Source organism: Sitophilus oryzae, unplaced genomic scaffold (genome assembly GCF_002938485.1).
Source record: "Sitophilus oryzae breed Bouriz unplaced genomic scaffold, Soryzae_2.0 scaffold_111_pilon_pilon, whole genome shotgun sequence".
Taxonomy (NCBI): Eukaryota; Metazoa; Arthropoda; class Insecta; order Coleoptera; family Curculionidae; genus Sitophilus; species Sitophilus oryzae.
This window is the reverse complement of record NW_022145749.1, coordinates 8428186-8448198: the sequence shown is the minus strand read 5'-3', so window position 1 is coordinate 8448198 and position 20013 is coordinate 8428186. Positions and strand designations below refer to the sequence as shown.

General features: G+C 31.5%; 1 protein-coding gene across 4 annotated transcripts in view; it reads right to left on the bottom strand.

Annotated features, from left to right (window-relative positions):
* Positions 1 to 20013, bottom strand: part of LOC115885346 (facilitated trehalose transporter Tret1-like) — a 49448-nt gene that overhangs the window by 20128 nt on the left and 9307 nt on the right. For 2 of the 4 annotated variants that reach the window (XM_030904248.1, XM_030904256.1), the window contains exons 2-3: positions 19618 to 19762; positions 11725 to 11892 (exon numbers count right to left, since the gene is read on the bottom strand). In XM_030904248.1, coding sequence (XP_030760108.1) covers positions 11725 to 11892; positions 19618 to 19723 — 274 coding nt within the window. In that variant the 5' untranslated portion in view covers positions 19724 to 19762. Of the gene's footprint in view, positions 1 to 11724; positions 11893 to 19617; positions 19978 to 20013 lie in introns of all 4 variants that reach the window. The other 2 variants (XM_030904229.1, XM_030904239.1) reach the window with 2 other exon arrangements.

Genomic DNA, 20013 nt, shown 5'->3' with positions numbered 1-20013 from the left:
TGGCGTTTAGCGTGTTCGAGCATTGTTATAGAATTTATTGAGATGGTTATGTACGCTGAATTATAATTAACCTAATGAATTAATATTAATAGTTTTTAATTTTGCCACTTCATTGTTGTTGAATAATATAACGTGTCTTAGTCGTTTTACTATAATAATTTGAAATTTTTTGAAGGAAAACTTATTCACAAGTGATGGGAGTAAAAATTTAAGGCCGTGACACAGCCTTGATACACGAGCTAGCGAGAAAAAAAAAGTGGTAAGTCAATGAGGAAGATAAGATGGGTCTTTGGAGCGTCGTAACTCGGGCCCTATGCGAGCTAGGAGGCTGAAACTCGGAATGTAGGTGGAGCACGAAAAAAAACGTGTGGTTCTTTTCATGGCATTTTGACGGCGAATGAATCAAATTAAAAATTCGTCCGTTTTAAATGAAATTTGATATGCCCATAAATTGAATCAAGGTAAACTTGACCGTGTACGACACGTGTCTCTGTGACAGTTAGTTTAGACGTAAGAAACGTCAAAAGTTTATGTCGTGCGACTGTGAACAAATTTGGTGGGTAGGCTATGTGAGCGACAGTGCACACGATCCCACCCTGCAAACTTGGATACAACGTTTCGTTTACATCTTTATCAGGGCTTCAAAAGTGTGAGTCAATTTTGGCATACTTTCGGACGGGCTACAGTATGACGCCCTCTACGTTTCGAACCAATGCGTCTAAATGGACGAAATCATCAGGATTGCTCTTAATAATGGGTCTATTGGGATTAAACTCGGCACATGGAGCGAGATACCCGAATGGAGTCCTCAGACGGACAGACGGATAATTTTAATACAAGTTTTGTAAAAGTGAATCAAATGATTTACTAATTTTTAATTTATTAGTTTTTCAAACATGTTCTTCAAATCCTGGAATTTAATAGCTGTTAGTAAGAAGTTTCACTTCAAATATGCACACATTTTTACACACATAGTTTTATTTTATTTTTAATTTTAATACGTATTTGGTTGCTTTAAATTAGTGATAGAAAAACCGATTAATATCAATAATCGGGTACTCGAGTATCAAGCTATTGCAATAACCGAGTGATCACTCGAGCGAAATATCACTCGTATTTAAAAATACGGTTTTACCCTTCGCTTGTTGTAAGTACTCGTTAACGCCAAGCAGTAAGTTGCGTGCGCAGGGCACATATTCTTTCGGTAATGAACGGTAAGTATGCGGCAAGTAGTAAGCGGCGAGCGATTCGCTTGATCGCTTGATTTAGTTTATTTCGAAGCATTGTCGATATAGGTCGTAACATTTTGTCCTTCAGATACGCAACGGATAAATATAACGGGTGCGTTTCAAAAGTGGCTCACCCTTATAACTTTTTTATTTTTTCAGATAAAACATCGAGATTTGGTATGTTAGTATATGACATAAATTAGGATTGATTGACATATTCAATAGTTTTCGGTCACTTCCGATTTCACAACTTTTGATTTTTAAATGGCACCATCGGTATTTTTTTACTTTATTTGGTAGAAAATGACACTCTGAATAGAATGACATATCACATGTCAACTTTAGAGATTTTCGCATATGGTTTATTTGAAATTGTAACATGCGGTTCATAACGACAATTGGACTCGAAGTGCCAAGTGTGTGGTATCAAATTATTCGTAAAAAAAATCTTTTTAGAAATATGCTAATGAGCCACCCTCGCTCCATTTGAAGAAATTGAGATATGATCAAAAATACGATTTGGGCATCTTTTAACCGGCCAGGGCAAGACACTAACAACATTAGACGATCAAATCTATTTTTCCAAAGCTCCTTGATTAAAAATTAATATTTTTAACACAGCCATAGCACTCTAGATTGAAATTTAAAATACAATTTGTTTTTGAGCGAATATGTCAAAAGTTGACATATGATACGTCATTATATTTAGAATGTCCTTTTCTATCGAATAAAGTAAAAAAATACCGAGGGTGTCATTTAAAAATCAAAAATTGTAGTCATTTCCGTAGTAACAGAAAACAATTGAATACGCCAATCAATCCTAATTTATGTCATATACTAACATACCAAATCTTATTTTGTTATCTAAAAAAATAAAAAAGTTATAGGGGTGAGCCACTTTTGAGACGCACCCGTCGTATAAATTTGCTACCTGCAATGTATGTAGAAAATGCGCTCGGCTTTTTATCGAGTATATCACATTAAAATCGGATTTCAATTTATTTCATTCTAGGATGACTTGCGTTCGTCGCTTGGTACTCGTCACTTGCATCGCTCGTTCATAATCGAGCGATCTCGGTTATTTCAATAACCGAGTACTCGAGCGAATTTTCGCTCGAGTTATTCCATCACTACTTTAAATGTCTTGACTCTTTGAATGTCTCACGTCAAATTTTCTTTCATCAATATTAAATTTAGTAGCAATTGTCTCTAATCGTAATTTTCAGATAGTAAGTTAAGGGCAGTTGTTAGAAGTTAAAAACAAAGCGAATTTGAATGTTAGCATTCACTAAACTTTGTTTCAAAATTAGTTGGAGAAGTTTTACTAGTGTAGTGTTAGCAAATCAGCGAATATGAGCTTTATAAAGAGTAATTGTTAACATTTATTTAACTTCTGGTTTTCTGGCTTATGTCTAAATATAGAAATATAAACGGTGTGTATCAAAAGATATTAGAATTATTCTAAATCTTAATCAAACATTATAAACTTCTAAAATAATATTTTTTCTATCAATAAACATTCTCTACATTGATAAGTTATATTTTAAGACACTTGATAATTAATAATTAGCACCGCAAGTTTTAGTACCCTTGAGCTAGTTCATTAGAAAAAAAGTACAATACCAAATCCTTTCTAATACATGTCGAAAAACAACTTCCTCAAATACTAAAATAACAATAAAAAATTACTTAAAAGGTGTCTATATGTTACAGTTGTCCATTTATTGCACTTCCTCGCAGTGTTCAATGCGAAGGTCGCAAACGACATGTTTATCAATTCCTTTCTATTCTTTTGTAAAATTTATTGACATTACTTGACATCAATCGCAGTATTGTGTTACGGAAAACAAAGTGATAATGTTTCCTTCTAATGTTCAAAACCGCAATAGATATCTATAAATATATTATCTAAAGTAACATTATTAACCAAATTAAACTTAGTAGATATTCAGATATTGAAAATTCCACACATAGAAAAAGTATAGTTAATTATATCTAAATAAATAAAACAAAGACAAGTTATTTTATTAAAATAAGGGCCAGATTTCGCTAAATCTAAGATTTGTCAGCATTAATGGGACACAGGGAGATTTTAGCAACGCAAAAATTATAATAAAAAAATGGAAGAATGCTTATTAAAGCATCGGAAAATGATGTTTTAAATAAATTAGATTTGGTACTTGGCAAAGTGTTTTCCAATTAATAGCTCACGTCACGCACACTTATGGTTTATTGGAAATAATTAATGTTCACTGTAAATCAGTGACATACTAGACATTACAAAATAGAAAATCAACATAAAATAGTGGGAAATAGACTATTCAAATCTAGAAAGACATTGAAATATATAGAAAAACTTGAATCGAAAATATAGAGAACAAATTATAACAACTGTCAAATCGATTTGTTGCAGTTAATGCATATCATTCAGTCAATCCGTACCCCAAAAATGGCAACAAAAACCCTCACTATACTATTAGCATTACATAATTGCCTCATAGAACTGAAATATCTAAGTCGTTGCCCCACATGTCGTGCGTTTTCAGATGGATTTTAACAGTCTTAATACGAAATGAGCAGTACGCGCAAAAATTCCAACCAGCGAGCAGATACGCGTCAATTTGCAATACGCTTCGCTGTATGTGGGGCCACTTCCATTTATTTTAATAAATTTAAACGCTTCGCGGTCCTTTCCCCTCTACGCTACGCTACTCTGTACGCCTTATGTGGGGCATCGCACTGAATCAAAATTTAGCGCAAAACTAATTTATTTCATTAGTAATTTAAAATGTACTAAAAATTTACTACAAATATCCAAACACATCAATATCGAAATTGTATATTATACTTGAAAAAATTTGTTAATAGAAATATGAGCATAAAATTATTAATTTCTCAGAAATTTATGACAAAAACCAATATCTAGAAAAAAGGAATAATCCCAACTTTATATGTGATAAATCAAAAACTCGCTCAAATTATAATATTAAGAATTTAACACGTTTCCGTTGTTTTTGTTTGTTCATAGTTCTTACTTGAATATGAAATTCCCATTTTATTGACCTCTTCTGAAAATTATGTTGACGTCAAAAAATTCTTTTTCGATTTTCGAAAATTTCCCCTTTTCTTGTACCTGCATATTAATAAAAATATTTCTGAAAATTGAATGATTGTAAGTTGTTTCTAAGAATCTGTTCATTATCATCAATATCAAAAAATTTTTGAATTTAGGTATCTACATAATATACTAATATAGGGAAATTAAAATAACTTCCGTTGCACATCATAATACGACCACCAGCAAACTCCATAAGACGACGCATGGTGTCGTTGATGACGTGCAACAAAAGTTGTTCAAATTTCCCTATAGGTATATAAAATCCTTAAGTGACTGACTCACTGATTAATCACGATCCTGCTCAAACCACTCAACGTAAGAAGTTCAATTTTGGCATACGGGTTGATTCTAGAGGTTCGATAAGAAAGGATTTTTCGAAATTCCAGTTCCAAGTGGGGAAACCACCCCTCAAATATTACGATATTTTTTATTTAAAAAACGGTCAAGTTTCCGAAAAAACGCTTAAACACGTATATTTTATTCTGTTTTTTACATATTTTAAGATTTTTTAAAAATGTAAACAGGGTGTTTCGAAAAATCTTGTCATTGATTAATCACGATCCTGCTTAAAGCGCTTGACGTAAAAAGCTGATTTTTGGAAAACGGATTGACTTTAGGGTGTAGAGGTTCGATAAGAAAGGATTTTTCGAATCTCAAATTCCAAGGGGGTGAAAACGCTCCTCAAATATTACAATATTTGTTATTTAAAAAACGGTGAGTTTTTCGGAAAAAACTCTTAAACACGTATATTTTATATTGTTGTTTTACATATTTTAAGATTTTTTAAAAAATCATACAGGGTGTTCCAAAAAGTTGGGTAATTGATTAACCACCATTCTGCTTAAACGGCTTGACATAAAAAGCTTATTTTTGACAAACGGATTTTTTGAAAGTCAAATTCCAACGAGATTAAACTACCTCTCATATATTACCAAGTTACATAATAATACAGCCATATTGTTTTTTCTCATGCTGACATAAATGTGAGAAAATGTTTTCCCATTTGTATGTTAATGGAAATTCTTTCTTTACTTTATCATCACCATTACAAATTACTAATTCGACTCGAACGAAGTCGCGGGTACATGCTGGTATGATATAAAATGTTCTTTTTAAACCCATTTTTTATCGATGTATCGCTATAATAAAATAATCTACCGGCTACCCGGTATTATTAGTGAATATTTCTCATCTTTTAAAAGTAAACGCGGCATGCCGCAGGGATCTACGCTTGTGTCTGTGCTACATCTAATTTTAACGAATGATCACGTTTCTTTCCTAATATTTGCTTTTAAATAATAACTTAAAACTCTTAGGGTATGCAAGATCAAGTAATGTTTTCAAAATCGAGTTTCGATTAAAAAGAAGAGATATACGAGGTCGTTTAAATGGAGACAAAGTTGTGCAAGTTGATGCTCAGCAAAATAAAAGTTTACAAATTTAGAAGATTTTTGAAAAAGAAATTAATACTCTCAATTTTATTTTTATTTGTTTCATGCCTCTATTTGAATACACTTATACAGGGCGAGTCTTAAATAAGTTCAAATATTTTAGGAATAGTATATTTCGACCCCAGAAACATAATTTTGAGTTTTTTTTTTGAAAAAAGTTTGGCATTTCTTTTAGTTTTTAGTTTGAAAAAACATGGAAAAAAACATGAACATTTATTTATTATAAATGTTAATGATACAGTTTGAACAATCTTTCAAGTAAATGCCTGATGAAGCATATAGTAGGTTCATTTTAATAGATATCATAGTACGTATCATTGAATAGAAAGCCCAAAGAGACGAAGGCTTATAAGTAGCGGATAAATTGGAAAAATATGTTATGACCTTTTCGTTTACATAGTTGTGTACTTTTTTTTTCGGTGCACCATTTTTCATACTTGAGTATGTATGTATTTATACTTCTGTTTCGATCTTGCTGGAAGCAATCTAGAAATGGCTCTGAATGCCTCTTCTTCAATGTCAGAGAGAATACTTTCCCAATCGCTCATTTTTTAAACTAGGACATCAATATTATTTACTGTCATATTGACATTGCCATGCATACAAGTGTGTTTATGAACATGATTACAACAACTAGTGTGAACGATTAGATCGTTCTAATCACACGAGTGTTGTAATCATGTTTAAACGCACGTGTCATGTACAACGTTTTATCTACAACCGAAAAATATGAAAATGCTGTTTTAATTTTCGTTTATTAGTCACCCACCTTTAACTATGACATTTGTCACATTTATGCTGAAAAGTCAGTTTGCCCTGTCAAATAAACACGAGCACTTTTTGCCCAGAAAAATCATTTTAAAAATTACGATGAGCGATTCCGAAAGTCTCCCTTCAGATGTAGAACTTGCCGCAGTACGTGCCACGGAATCATTATTGCCGGAAAAGTTAATATATTTAGATGATCGTAGTTGTTTTTCATTATTATAGCAACTAGTTGTGTTATAGATTCATAACACCACTAGTTGTGTTATGAATCTCATAACGTAACTGAAATACTAAAAAAATAGTGATGTAAAAACGTTATAACTAAACACTTTTTTAAAAGAGAAATATTGAGAATAAAGAAAGGAAATGTTGATGGTGGTATTTACTAATTTCATCATATATATTCCTTATAAGAACTCATCTGCATAGAAAAAAAAACAAATACCCATAAAAACATTTTATGAAAGTCTGCTATTAATCAGATACTATGCAAAACAGAGGAAAATAAATTTCTCGAAACATATACTTTTCCTGTAACAGTAACCAGTTTAAAACTTGGATTTTCCTAGCTTCTTGTTTCTTAGCAAAAGCTGAGTGGCAAATTTATTTATCAGAATAAACAATCAGAATTTTTTTCACTTAGTTTTATGAAGACTGATTCAGGATTTACAAGAAGGTCAACATCTCGTGTCTCGTATCCAATTGATGAATGAATGAAAAAATTTGATACAGATCGAACTAGAATATCAGGTTTTTTTTATTATAATATGTATAGTAGTGTCAGTGCCTACTTAAGAATGGCAGATTATAATAATAGTTTTAAAATCAACTACGTAGAAGTAATGTGATACATTAAATAAAAAAATATCACAGTTGATTGATTGATCTGAATCTGAGAGACACCTGTTTTAATTTCCTAACAAACAAAATGTCAAATGATTAAAATTATTCAAATTAGCTGTATATTTTTGTTAGGTGTTGAAAAGATTAATTTGAAATTGTACTACAATTCACGGTATAAAATTGTATACATATGTAACAAGTATGAAAACCGGTGATAAAATTGGTTAAGATATTATCATTTTATACAATACTAGCGTATACCAGCGAATTCGTTCGCGTCGAATTAATCATTTGTAATGGTGATGATAAAGCAAAGCAAGAATTTCCATTAACATACAAACTGGATAAAATTTTCTCACATTTCTGTCAGCATAAGAAAAAACAATATGGCGATATTATTATATAACTTGGTAATATTTGAGAGGTAGTTTCATCTCGTTGGAATTTGACTTTTAAAAAATCCGTTTGTCAAAAATAAGCTTTTACGTCAAGTTTAAGTCAACTTTTTGGAACACCCTATATAATTTTTTAAAAAATTTCAAAATATGTAAAATTACCAAATAAATTATGCTCGTCCAAGCGTTTTCCCGAAAGACTAACCGTTTTTTAAATAACAAATATTGTAATATTTGATGGGCGTTTTCACCCTCTTGGAATTTGAGATTCGAGAAACCCCTCCTTATCGAACCTCTACACACCACAGTCAATCCGTATGCCAAAAATCAGCTTTAAACGTCAAGCAGTTTAAGCAGAATCATGATTACTCAATGGTCATATTTTATGAAACACCCTGTATAAATTTATAAAAAATCTTAAAATATGTAAAGCAACAAAATAAAATATACGTGTTTAAGAGTTTTTCCGAAAAACTCACCGGTTTTTAAATAAAAAATATTTTAATATTTGAGGGATAGTTTCACCCCCTTAGAATTTGAGTTTCGAAAAATCCCTTCTTATCGAACCTCTACACCCTAAAGTCAATCTGTTTTCCAAAAATCAGCTTTTTACGTCAAGCGCTTTAAGCAGGATCGTTATTAATCAATGACCAGATTTTTCGAAACACCCTGTATACATTATGAAAAAATCTTAAAATATGTAAAAAAACAAAATAAAATATACGCGTTTAAGCGTTTTTTCGGAAACTTGACCGTTTTTTAAATAAAAAATAATGTAATATTTGAGGCGTGGTTTCACCATCCTGGAACTGGAATTTCGAAAAATCCCTTCTTATCGAACCTACACCCTAGAATCAACCTGTATGCCAAAATTGAGCTTCTTATGTTGAGTGGTTTGAGCAGGATCGTGATTAATCAGTATGTCAGTCACTTAAGGATTTTATATATTAGTATAGATAAGATTACTTTCGTAGATATTTGGATATATTTTAATTTTTTTGAGACTTTATTTGAAAAGATAGAACAATACAAAATTCCACACATTGCTTCTTCTCATGTTCTAAAAGTTGGGGTTATTAGATTTTCAATACAGCTAGAAAAATCTTGAATATATACAGGGTGTCCCAGAAATAAGTGCAAGTATTTTAACTGGTTGTCCCAGAAATAAGTGCAAGTATTTTAACTGGTTCAACCCCAAAAACACGCCTATGAGGTTTTTTTCGCGAAAAAAAATTTGAAAATTCGAAATTTTTTGGATTTTTTTTAGTTTTTAGTTAAAAACATAATTTCTTGATAATATGGGTATTAGATTAAATTTACAAGAAAAAAAATCCAGAAAATATTCAGTGGTTCCCAAAATTTTAGCAAAAAATAATTTTTTTTTGGAAATTTTCAAAGTAAAATAATTCCGTTATTTTGGAGTTATTTGAAAAACGGTTAAGAGAAAATATGTTTCTTTTATGGAGATCTACCACCCCTTAAAATACTTGCACTTATTTCTGGGACACCCTGTATATTATTGTTCGCCACACACTTCTAATGGATGTTTAACCATGGGCACTTATTACCATGTTAATTTAAATTGGTAAAAATCACGTAATAGTACATAATATTTAACTTGTTGGACTGTAACATAACAGAGATTTCTCTTTATTTAGTTAAATAATTACGAGTAAAAATAAATGTTTTTTGCTGAACTAAAACACATTTATTTTATGACATTGCTTGTCACATGAATCAGTTGAGAGATGCAAGGCTTTGGCCATCTATGAAAGAACTATTACAATTAACACTTACTTGGTAATGGGTGTTTGATCTCAGTCAATGGCAAATTAGTATTTATAAATTTCTATTAATTCTGTAACGCAATTAAACTTGGATTTTGATTTCATTTTTTATTTACTCCTAAAAACAATAATGCAGCACACTTGCCCAACGATGTTCTCTTAAGAGATCATGCGTAGAAGAGAGAAGCATATACGAATCATACTGATTATGTGCTTGTAAAAGATAAGCAACATTTACTGGGTAAGTGTCTTTTTCTAGGAAATGCGAGACCTTGTCGTTGGTGGAGAAGCTCCTAGTCAGGTGCTAGGGGGAATCCCCTCTAGCACTTTGACTGGGTCAAGCATCTCATTGTCTTGTGCTTGGTTACAGTGTTGGTTATAGTCTTGGTCAGGGAATTGCACCAAAACGTATAACGATGATGCCGAATGAGACTACCCTGTCCGTCATACCAGGCACCCTCTACTGTCTGTGGATATGTGTTACAGATTGTGGGGTTGTCTTAGCTTAACAGTCCGGATCAAGAGGAGCTCTGTAGAAGTGAACCGACTAACCCTTGCGTTACAATAGGAATTGACCTAAAATCCAAGGAGAAAATAGAAAAAGAGAGATATATCCTCTATTATAGATCCGGGACTACAGCGGTATCAGGTCTAAGGAGAGACGAAGTTAAAGAAGTGGAGAAAATAGAGACATATCCTCCAGCCTCCACCTCAAGGGTACCAGAGCCGGAGACAAGGTACTCGACTGTGAAGGGCGCAAAGGGCTAAACCCCAACCGTGGAAGGCTATATACCTTCTCATGCTTTCCAAAATATCTTCGAAAGTAATCTTAATAACGTGTAATCGTAATAACCCTAAGCCTTCTCGAATCCGGATGAATTCCAAAGCGTGACTCATCCGTGAAGAGAACATTGGCCCATTGTTCATTCGACCACTGAACATGATCTTGAGCCCACAAATATCGTATCTCTCGATTTCCTCTCGTTAAGGGTTGAGCTCTCCAGGGGCGTCTGCTTCTTAAGTTGACCTCTCTTAATCTATTGCGAACAGTGTCAGGACTAACGGTTACATTATGTGCTTCCTGGAGAATTAAACTAAGCTCTGGTGCTGTAAGAGTCGATCGGCGTCGAGCATTTAATTGTAAAAAATGATTTTGCTGAGGGGTAGTAATGCGATGTCGCCCTGTGTGCCTTTCAGCAACATCACCACTTTCACGGTAGGGTGCACTTAATCGCGATATTACACTTTGCGTTGTATTTAATGCTCTAGCTACGTCGATTTGGCGCATTCCAGCTTCGAGCATACCCATGGCCCTTAGCATTTCGTCTCTGTTAAGATGTCTACGCTCCATAATGTCGTTTAATACTAAACAGAGTTATTTGAATGAATTCTGACCATTTATCATTAAAACATAGCCAGTACAGGTTAAATTCGAACAATTGATGCTAGGTGCTTTTTATACATTTGACAAAAAATGCACAAATATTTCTGCAAATATCCCAAATTTAGAAATAACTAGAGTGACTACTTCGTTTCAATCGAAGTAGAAAGAATCGGCCTACAAATATGTGATTGTTTATTAAAAACATTTATTTTTAACTTTAATTAAATGATATCCCTCGATTTTTCCGGTGTGTGTACTTGCGATGGTTAGTTGTATCCATAGTGAAAGCCTAATAATTAGCTTATAAAACAATAGAAAAAATGTTCTAACCACAATTTCTTTTCAAAATTACATTGCTAGCATATTTTGAAGTATACATTAATCAAAAAACTTAAAAAATTGTTAACTTTTTCTACTAATTGAAAAGTAAAGTTGACACTCCAAATATAGACCACATAGTTTGACACTCCAAATGCATTGAAATTTAAAGAACACTACGCTAATAACTTCTAATCTATTCCACTAAATTTCGAGCTTCTGAATCAAAATATAAGATTTAAATCATTTTGTTTTTAGATACGATTTAAGATTTTTAAGTCTAAAATAAAACTGTAAAAATTAAGTAGAATCTTTTTAAAACTGATTTCTTGCAGCTCTGGTTGTCATAAATTCTTTTATATTATAAAGTCTTTTATTTTGCTATATTTTTTTTCATTTGGATTTTTCTATCGAAAAACCTCCTAACCTACCTGCCAGTATCGGTCCCGTAATGGCACCCAGCGGCAAAAACGAGGCCAGCATCGCTATCTGGGCGGTGGACACGGTGTGATTGAACGGGTTCTCTTCCGTCTTGAACTTGGGAATTACCGGCGACGTCCACGAGACCGATAGCCCGCTGGAGAAGGCCGTCAAGTAAGCTGGAAAAGCCGGAAAAATAGAAGAAAAACTTAACGAGCGGCTTAGCGGCGCGTTTTAATGCATACTAAACTATTCGGGGATCTTTAATAAGTTTTTCAGGCTGTGCGATATAATTGGTCTTTGTTTAAATGGATCTAGGTTTAAGTGAGGAATAAAAATAAGAGTTTTTAGTATACAAAATCTTATAGTATTGTATTATTATAATTTATTAACCATAACACTACGCAGTAAAAACACGATTTTGATGTTTTTTAACTTTTTTAATATTCATCCCGAAGGGTGTCTCACTATTGCAATTACATGTAGATTTTCTTGGCAGTCTTATGGCAATCGCCTATAATAATTACATGGCAGTCATAGACAGTTTTCTTTGCAGTCATTGGCAGTCGCGTGGCACTAAAATTATATTTTGGCAGACATGTACATTTTTTACCCAAGTGAGACACCCGTCGAAGCATCCGGTGTTAATATTCTAACATTTTTCAGATCAATTAATTGTTATTGCTTTTTATTAGTTTAATAACTAATAGTTTTTGTTTAGACGATATTATACGAGTATCCTGTTTCCAGAAGACTAACCATTTTAGAAAAAGCAAAAAACTCATATGAAAAATGCATTTTTCTCAAAATGTTGATAATAGAAGTTTTTTCTCCTGTAAAGACAACCCGAGGACATACTGTACATGTACCGGGTGTTTTTCAAAAGTGGCTCACCCCTATAACTTTTTTATTTTTTCAGATAAAAGAAAAACATTTAGTATGTTAATATATGACATAAATCAGGAGTAACTGACGTATTCATTATTTTCGGTCACTTCCTGTTTCACCGGAAATGACTACAATTTTTGATTTCTAATCTACCCTTGGTATTTTTTTTATTTTAGCACCATCAGCTATTCCTCTTCATCTGAAAAAATAAAAAAAGATATAGGAGTGAGCCACTTTTCTAATGATGCAATGAAAAATCAAAATATATAGTCTTAAAAAAACTCCCTGTATAATAAATATATTTTAGTTTAATATAAAAATATATTTAATATTTTTATTATCGATTAAAAGAATGCAACTTTGTGCTTGTATCAAAGCTTGATCAACCTACTAGGTACTATGCAGATTGTTGCATTACATTTGTTTCTAAAAAAATTGTTTTTTATATTAGAATATATATTTTTTTTAATTTTCGGGTGTAACATTAAATAGGTATGCAAAAATGCATAATTTTATTGAAAATTATAATAGGAAAGTATTGAGACAATGTCAAGGATATATGTATTAAGAGATTCTAAAGCTAAGAAAATATGCAGATTGACTAGTATTAATTGATATGTATTAGGTATTAGTTTATTTACATATAATATTTATCTTATTGTGTATGTACTATTGATTCAATATATTATTAGTTTTGTATTCTAAATATGTCAAGTTCTATTTGTAATTCTGTACAATCGTTTAGAAATAATATAATACTAAAGGTTTACTCCCACATATCAGACACGATTGGGGTTAGTTCTAGTGGTTTCTTCTGAAAATTTGCAAAATGAGTGATTTTACAGACGACGAATTAGCCATTATTGCTGCAGCTCTAATATGAGTACGAGGCACAGAACAAAAGTCATGGATGCCATAGAGAAAATAACTAGTTTGAAATGGAATTGGGCAGGACACATTGCAAGGCTAAACGATGACGATGATGATGGACGAAGAAAATAATAGAATGGAGATCAAGACATGATGCATTCAGGAGCAGAGGCCGTCCTCCAACCAGATGGCATGACGAATTAACGCGTATCCACAGTAACTGGATGCAAATAGCTCTCAAGATAGAGAGTTAAAGCAAACGAGGGAGGCGAACGTCCAGCAGTGAATTTTAGTGGCTGATTGATGATGATAATGAAGCTGCAGCTAGCTCTTTATGAGGCGACTTAAACGCAAATGAAATAAATACTCCAACATCCTTCAGGCAGAAATCTACGCTATCGTAAGATGCGTACAACGTATCTTAGATAGGATATATATATATATATATAATTGGACAATCCATGACGGAGACGGATGCGTGTGTACATATCCTGTGAATAGACCTTAGGATAAAGTAAAACTCAAAAAACTGCAAAATCAAAATACACGATTTAACCCAATTTGTATTGATTTTTTACTTTATTAGTATTCTGAATAGTATCATGTCCATTTATTTTTGTAACTCTGCACAATTGTTTGGATAGAATAAAAAACAAACTAATATGATAAAATGGAACGCGAAAAGCTGCAAAATAAAAATATGCGCGCTTTAACACAATTTTGCGTGATTGCAATCAGACTATTTACCTTGTTACGAGTTGACATATGCAACAAAAGCTGAAACAAACAATAAACATGATTTGTGGCACTGTTATGAATATTTTCTATAAAATGTTGACTGGTGCGGGTTTGCATCATAAATGTATTTTAAATTCTTTTATCTAAAATTGGTGCACTATCTTTCGGTATTGCGTAATAGAGGAAAAATATTGTTACATAGAGGCATTACATCAGAGAATATTTTATTCATTAAAGTTGTATTCCTTTGTAAAACCAGGTTAACCAGGCAACGTGAAAATATCGGTAGAATACGGCACAATTTGATAAAATAGTAAAAATATCAAATATAGACGTTTATTAAATTGCAATATTCTTATTAGAAAATTTTTAATTCATGCTGATATATTCATCTTTTCAATGCATTAATGCCGAAAAAACAGTTGAAAAAATGATAAAAACAATTCTACAATAAAAAAAGAGATTGATTGATATAATTGGCAAACGAAAATTAGGAACTATGCTCTGATATAATAAAAATTTCAGGCAAAACAAAGAAATCGAACATAGAAACGTACCAAGGTAGATTAGATTGATTTTGTTACGTTGGGGTAATCTTGTATTGAGATAGCTCAAGAACGTCTGGCATAATAGGGCTGAAACAATAACTAGCTTTCCTCGTATATACTATCCAAGGATGTTACAACTTTTCAGACAGAAATAACGGCAATCCATTATTGTGTAGAAGCAATAATAATCAATCTAGTCAATTCTAGACTATTGTACGGGGTACGAGAGTCACAAGGGCCACAAAATGGACAAACAAGTCCAATCAATGCCGCTCATCGGCCCAAAACCCTTCTGCGGCGTTGCAAAAGCACTTACAAGAAAGGCTACAAAACAGTGAGTGGCCAAAAAATATCAAGAATTGTGGAGAAATTCACAAGTAAAAAAGTTCGTAGTTGTACATTTGCCAAAAACTTGAACCTAACCAAAAAAAAACCAGAAAAAGTGTTAAAGCTGTGGTGGGCATTAAGAGGACATTGCAAACTTAATAGGCATCTAAAGCTAATAGGTTTGACAGACAAAGCCATGCGCAGGTTCTATATCAATCTGAAGAAGAACGAAGACTTTTTGAAAAGGATAGGACTAGAAAATGTATCCTAGAGATCAGAAGAAAACCACACTCAAATATCTAATTTAATAACCAAGGTAAAGACATAGAGACTTCAATAGACATATATGTATGTCCCTCCTTCATCGACAATAAAAATTTGTGAGAAATTTATTGTCAATTTTATACTCTAAAATCAATCTTCGGAAAACTATCGGAAACAGAAAATCTTATCTGATAGTCAAGCAGAGTTAAAAGCCATTAACTCACTATCAACCAATAAGTTGGTAAAAAAATGTATTGAGAAGCTGAGCAATTTAGGCAAACAAAACAAAGTTCTCCTATTCTGGGTGCTAGCTCATTAACGGATAGAAGGTAATGATAATACAAATGATCTAGCTTGAAAAGAAGCGAAAACTCCACTAACTGGACCAGAACCGTTCTGCTTTCCACGCGGAAACCAACTTAAGGCGGAACTCAGGAACTTGGAAGATCCGTAACCTGGAATGGGAATCCTGCGATGGTCTGGGATACTTTAATAAGAAGACTCTGAGGACTTACAACCAGGAAAAATCAAATTCGGATTGTCACGGAGTTTTTAACAGGACACAGTCTCCTCAATGAAAACCTCAGTAGATTAAAGCTAAGAAAAAACGGCGAATGCAGATTCTGTGGGGAAAATGGGGAAATACCAGAACCCTCATCACTGAGTGCACGGAGACGACAACCATTCGTGCCATAAACTTTGGTACGACTGATATTGGAGATGGAGAAATACCCTTCTGTAAAACCGTAGGCACTGGCTTTTGTCAAAGCCCTGGGACTGTAAGATCTGTAAGGTCGCAGTGATTAACCCCTCTCCCACTAATTCAACATTCTACTCTAAAATAGTTAACAGAGTCTTCATTGCTTTTGACTCAATTAATTATTTCTTATTAGTTGTGTCAGTTTTTGTTATATTATTTATAATTATTAATAGGAACATCAAAATTCCAAAACACAAAAATAAATTATACAATTATTTCATTTACAAAAAAAATAATTTAAAACAATTTTCTTGTCATACACACAACAGGGTAAAAGCAGTGAAATTTAATTTTACCCTATAATTAATTATTTAATTAAACTAAACATTTAACAATGTTAGTCGTTTATTAGGCCGTCAACAACCATTTACCAACGAAAGGTAACTCGTTGACAAGATAAATTCGAATGCAACAATTTAAGAGATTATTTATAAATTGTATAATTATTTTTTGGACGTTAAACCCGCCAGAGGTTTTTCAGGTTTTTTAACTGAGAGAATATTCAAAAAAATCGCAGTAATGTCACAGTCAAGGATAATTGTTTGAATCGTAATATGCAGCATTCTTTAAAAAAATATGCAAATTATTATATTTAGTTTGTGGCACGTGGAGATTCTTGATATGTAAATTCTATTTTCATGGCCCATAAAATAGTAATAAAAAATATGTTTTAATGGTAATTTTAAAGATTTAGATTTATGATTCCTATTCTGGTTCATATCTAAACTTGATTTTATGTTGTATAATTTTTATTTTTGAATAGTGATTCCGTGCTTGGTAAATACAAACATTGAAAAAATCAATCATCGCTCATCAAAGAAGAGAATCAAGAAAAGAAATTTCTTTATACCAGTAGATATAGTACAGGGTGTTTTAAATTCTACTTTAACCATTGGAATCTCGGAAACGGTAATAAATATATAGAGTTGCTCAAATGTCAATGAGACCAATGATAGTTCGTTCAGTAGTTGAATTTTTATTCAGTTGAATTTTTGTCATTTCCAGAAATATGTAGGAAAAACTGAAATTTCTGGTTTTTATAAGTTTATGAGATTATTTTAACAGTTCAGCTTCCTTCAGAATCTCGAAATTAGTGGAATAAACTAATGGTTTCAATTATACTTTATAGTTATGACTTTACGAGCATTCACAATGTCTATAATAAAATACAATTAAAATTAATTGAATATCTTAGCAACAGCCTGCGGAAATCATTTGTGTTCATAGAGAATGCCTAATAATTTCTTATAAAACAATATTTTTTTATTTCTAGCCACTATTACTCTTGAGGGATGATAATAACAAGCCAACAAGACATTACTCGGATATTTTGAAATTTAATTAGTGGAAAAAGTTAAGTTTGTTAACTTTTTCGGCTAATTGAAAATTACTACCACTAATTTTGACGTTCTGAATGCTTACATAGAAATTAGAGGAAGAACTTTGAATGCCAATTGAAATAACTATTACGTATTTCAAATAACAATTATTTCACTAATTTCGAAGTTCTGAATGAAGCTTTAGAAAAAAATTACAAATATATTCTCAAAAAAACTTTTTTAGCTGCATCCTTTGGTGACATTTTGGTGACTTATGTTGAATACAAACCTGGATTTTAATTTCATTTTTTAGAGCATATAAAAAAATGAGTAAAATACACTTTTGTTATGGCTGTAAAAAACAAGAAATATTTTTTGGGTACCTACGTAATTTGAGACATCATAAGATTTAAAAAAAAGAAATGAAAAATCTAGATCTTTATTTCACAAAATAAAGTTGATGATGGTCCCAGAAAAACGAAACGTTATGATTTTTCATCTAACCAAAAAATAAAGTTACCTAATTCTTTAATAATGTATTTATAAAAATGAAAAAAGGAAACTTGCATATTTCCTCCATATTTCCGGATTCTCGATGACAAAGATAAGTTCATTTACTAAAGGACCATTAAGCTCATCGACACACAACTTAAGTATACAATTTAAGTATACATTTTAGTTGGTAATAAAGTTGTGGCACATCAAAGATTTTTTTTAAATGGAACCCCCTGTATATTATTGCATGTTTCAAAATCGAATTACACCTCAATCAAAACAACCGTTTCCGAGTTATTGACTTTTGAAAATATCATTTAAAACAATTCTATTTAATTAATTTCGATGTGTTCGGTTTCATTCAACGATGCCATTCTGCGGAAACTGTAATACTTACAAATATTTGACATTAGTTTTCAAATTAGCATTTGTATATGTATAAAATGAGATTATATCAAGTCTAAAAATTACAAAATTTTCGTTTAACATCTCATAATTCGAAAATGGTTGAATTTAGGTACATTATGTGTATTACAATTATCGCTTAAAATTGAAGAAAGAATTGAAATATGCAATAATATACACGGGGTTGCATTTAAAACAAATAAATTTTAATGTGCCACAACTTTATGACCGACCCTGTATACTTAAATTTACTACTAGCTACTAGACATTTAAAAATCCTATAACTTTTGTATTTAACTTTTTGCGGCACCTTGTACATTTTACCCAATAATCGACCGTTCCCGTTTATTTCAGTAACCCTGTATTTATTTTAATAAAATGTAAAATTTTAATACAAATACAGGGTGTATATAAATTACATTTAAATGACTACGATTTTTAAAAGATTGCAGGTTTTCATATAAAATTATGTTTTATTTATAAAATTATTTGATTTGGCGTTTCTATACAAAGGTATCTGCATTAGGCTGATCCAAAAATTATAATAAATATATGCCTTAATCTCAATTTGCACAAAATGACAAAAATGTTTAAATATAAAAAAAATGGAAAAATATTATATGCTATTTTTTATTTCACAATTAGCAGTGATATAAAAAATATAACAAATTAAATTAAATGTAACTAACAATAAGTATATTATATTCTGTGCGGAATAAAAGATATACACAAAAAGAAACCTGCCCAAATTGCAATTTTGTTAGTTTATACCAACAAACCCATTTTTAACAATTTAATAAAAAGAGTTACATCTATAAATTTTAAATGGCAAACATTCCTTATTTTTTAAATCAATCACCCCCCACATTTTTTTAACGTTTATTCTTTTACACTCTATATACTTAGTCTGCATTGTGGCCCAGGCTTGCCGCATAAATTCACAAAATTAATTAAATCAGGAAGGAACACACTAGCGTTTGAAAGAATATACAAAATTTGAAGATCAAATTAATTAAAAAAATGAAGAATTCTTTAATCATATTTCGAAATTAATCCTATTAAAACACCAATTATTCGCACATATTTATCTAAATTACTATCAAACTCACTTGGAAAATCATATTATGCATCCAATTAGGGCATTTTTATATTTTTAAATATTTTTTTTATAAAATAATATTTTTACTTAAAAATGTATTGTTTAAATGGCGATACGAAATTTATAGTTCAGTATGCATTATTTCTAAGTTTCCTCTAAAAACACATTTTTTAATAAAAATTATTACTTACCCAAAACAACACTAAGGTACATAAAAAAGGGCTCGCCATCCTTCTTCTCTTCTTTAACAGCTTTCGAGCCAAACCACTTCGAAAACCTTGTTATTATATTAATCATGATTCACACTATTTTTATAATAAAACTTCTTCAAACACACTAAATAAATTAAACAATTTTAAAAAACTAATAATCCATCACAGAAAATCAATCAACTCTGCCTCACCGACCAGCTACTTCCACAAGACTAACCGAGATCAAAAGATTTATATCTTTTTTTATATATACAACTAATAAACTTAACGTCTTTTAGCGGCAACAGTAATTTTATGCTGATTTATGAGTGAATTTTTAAATAGTCTCTCTGTCTCGTTCTTTATTGTTGTCAATATAGGCAATAATTAGACAGT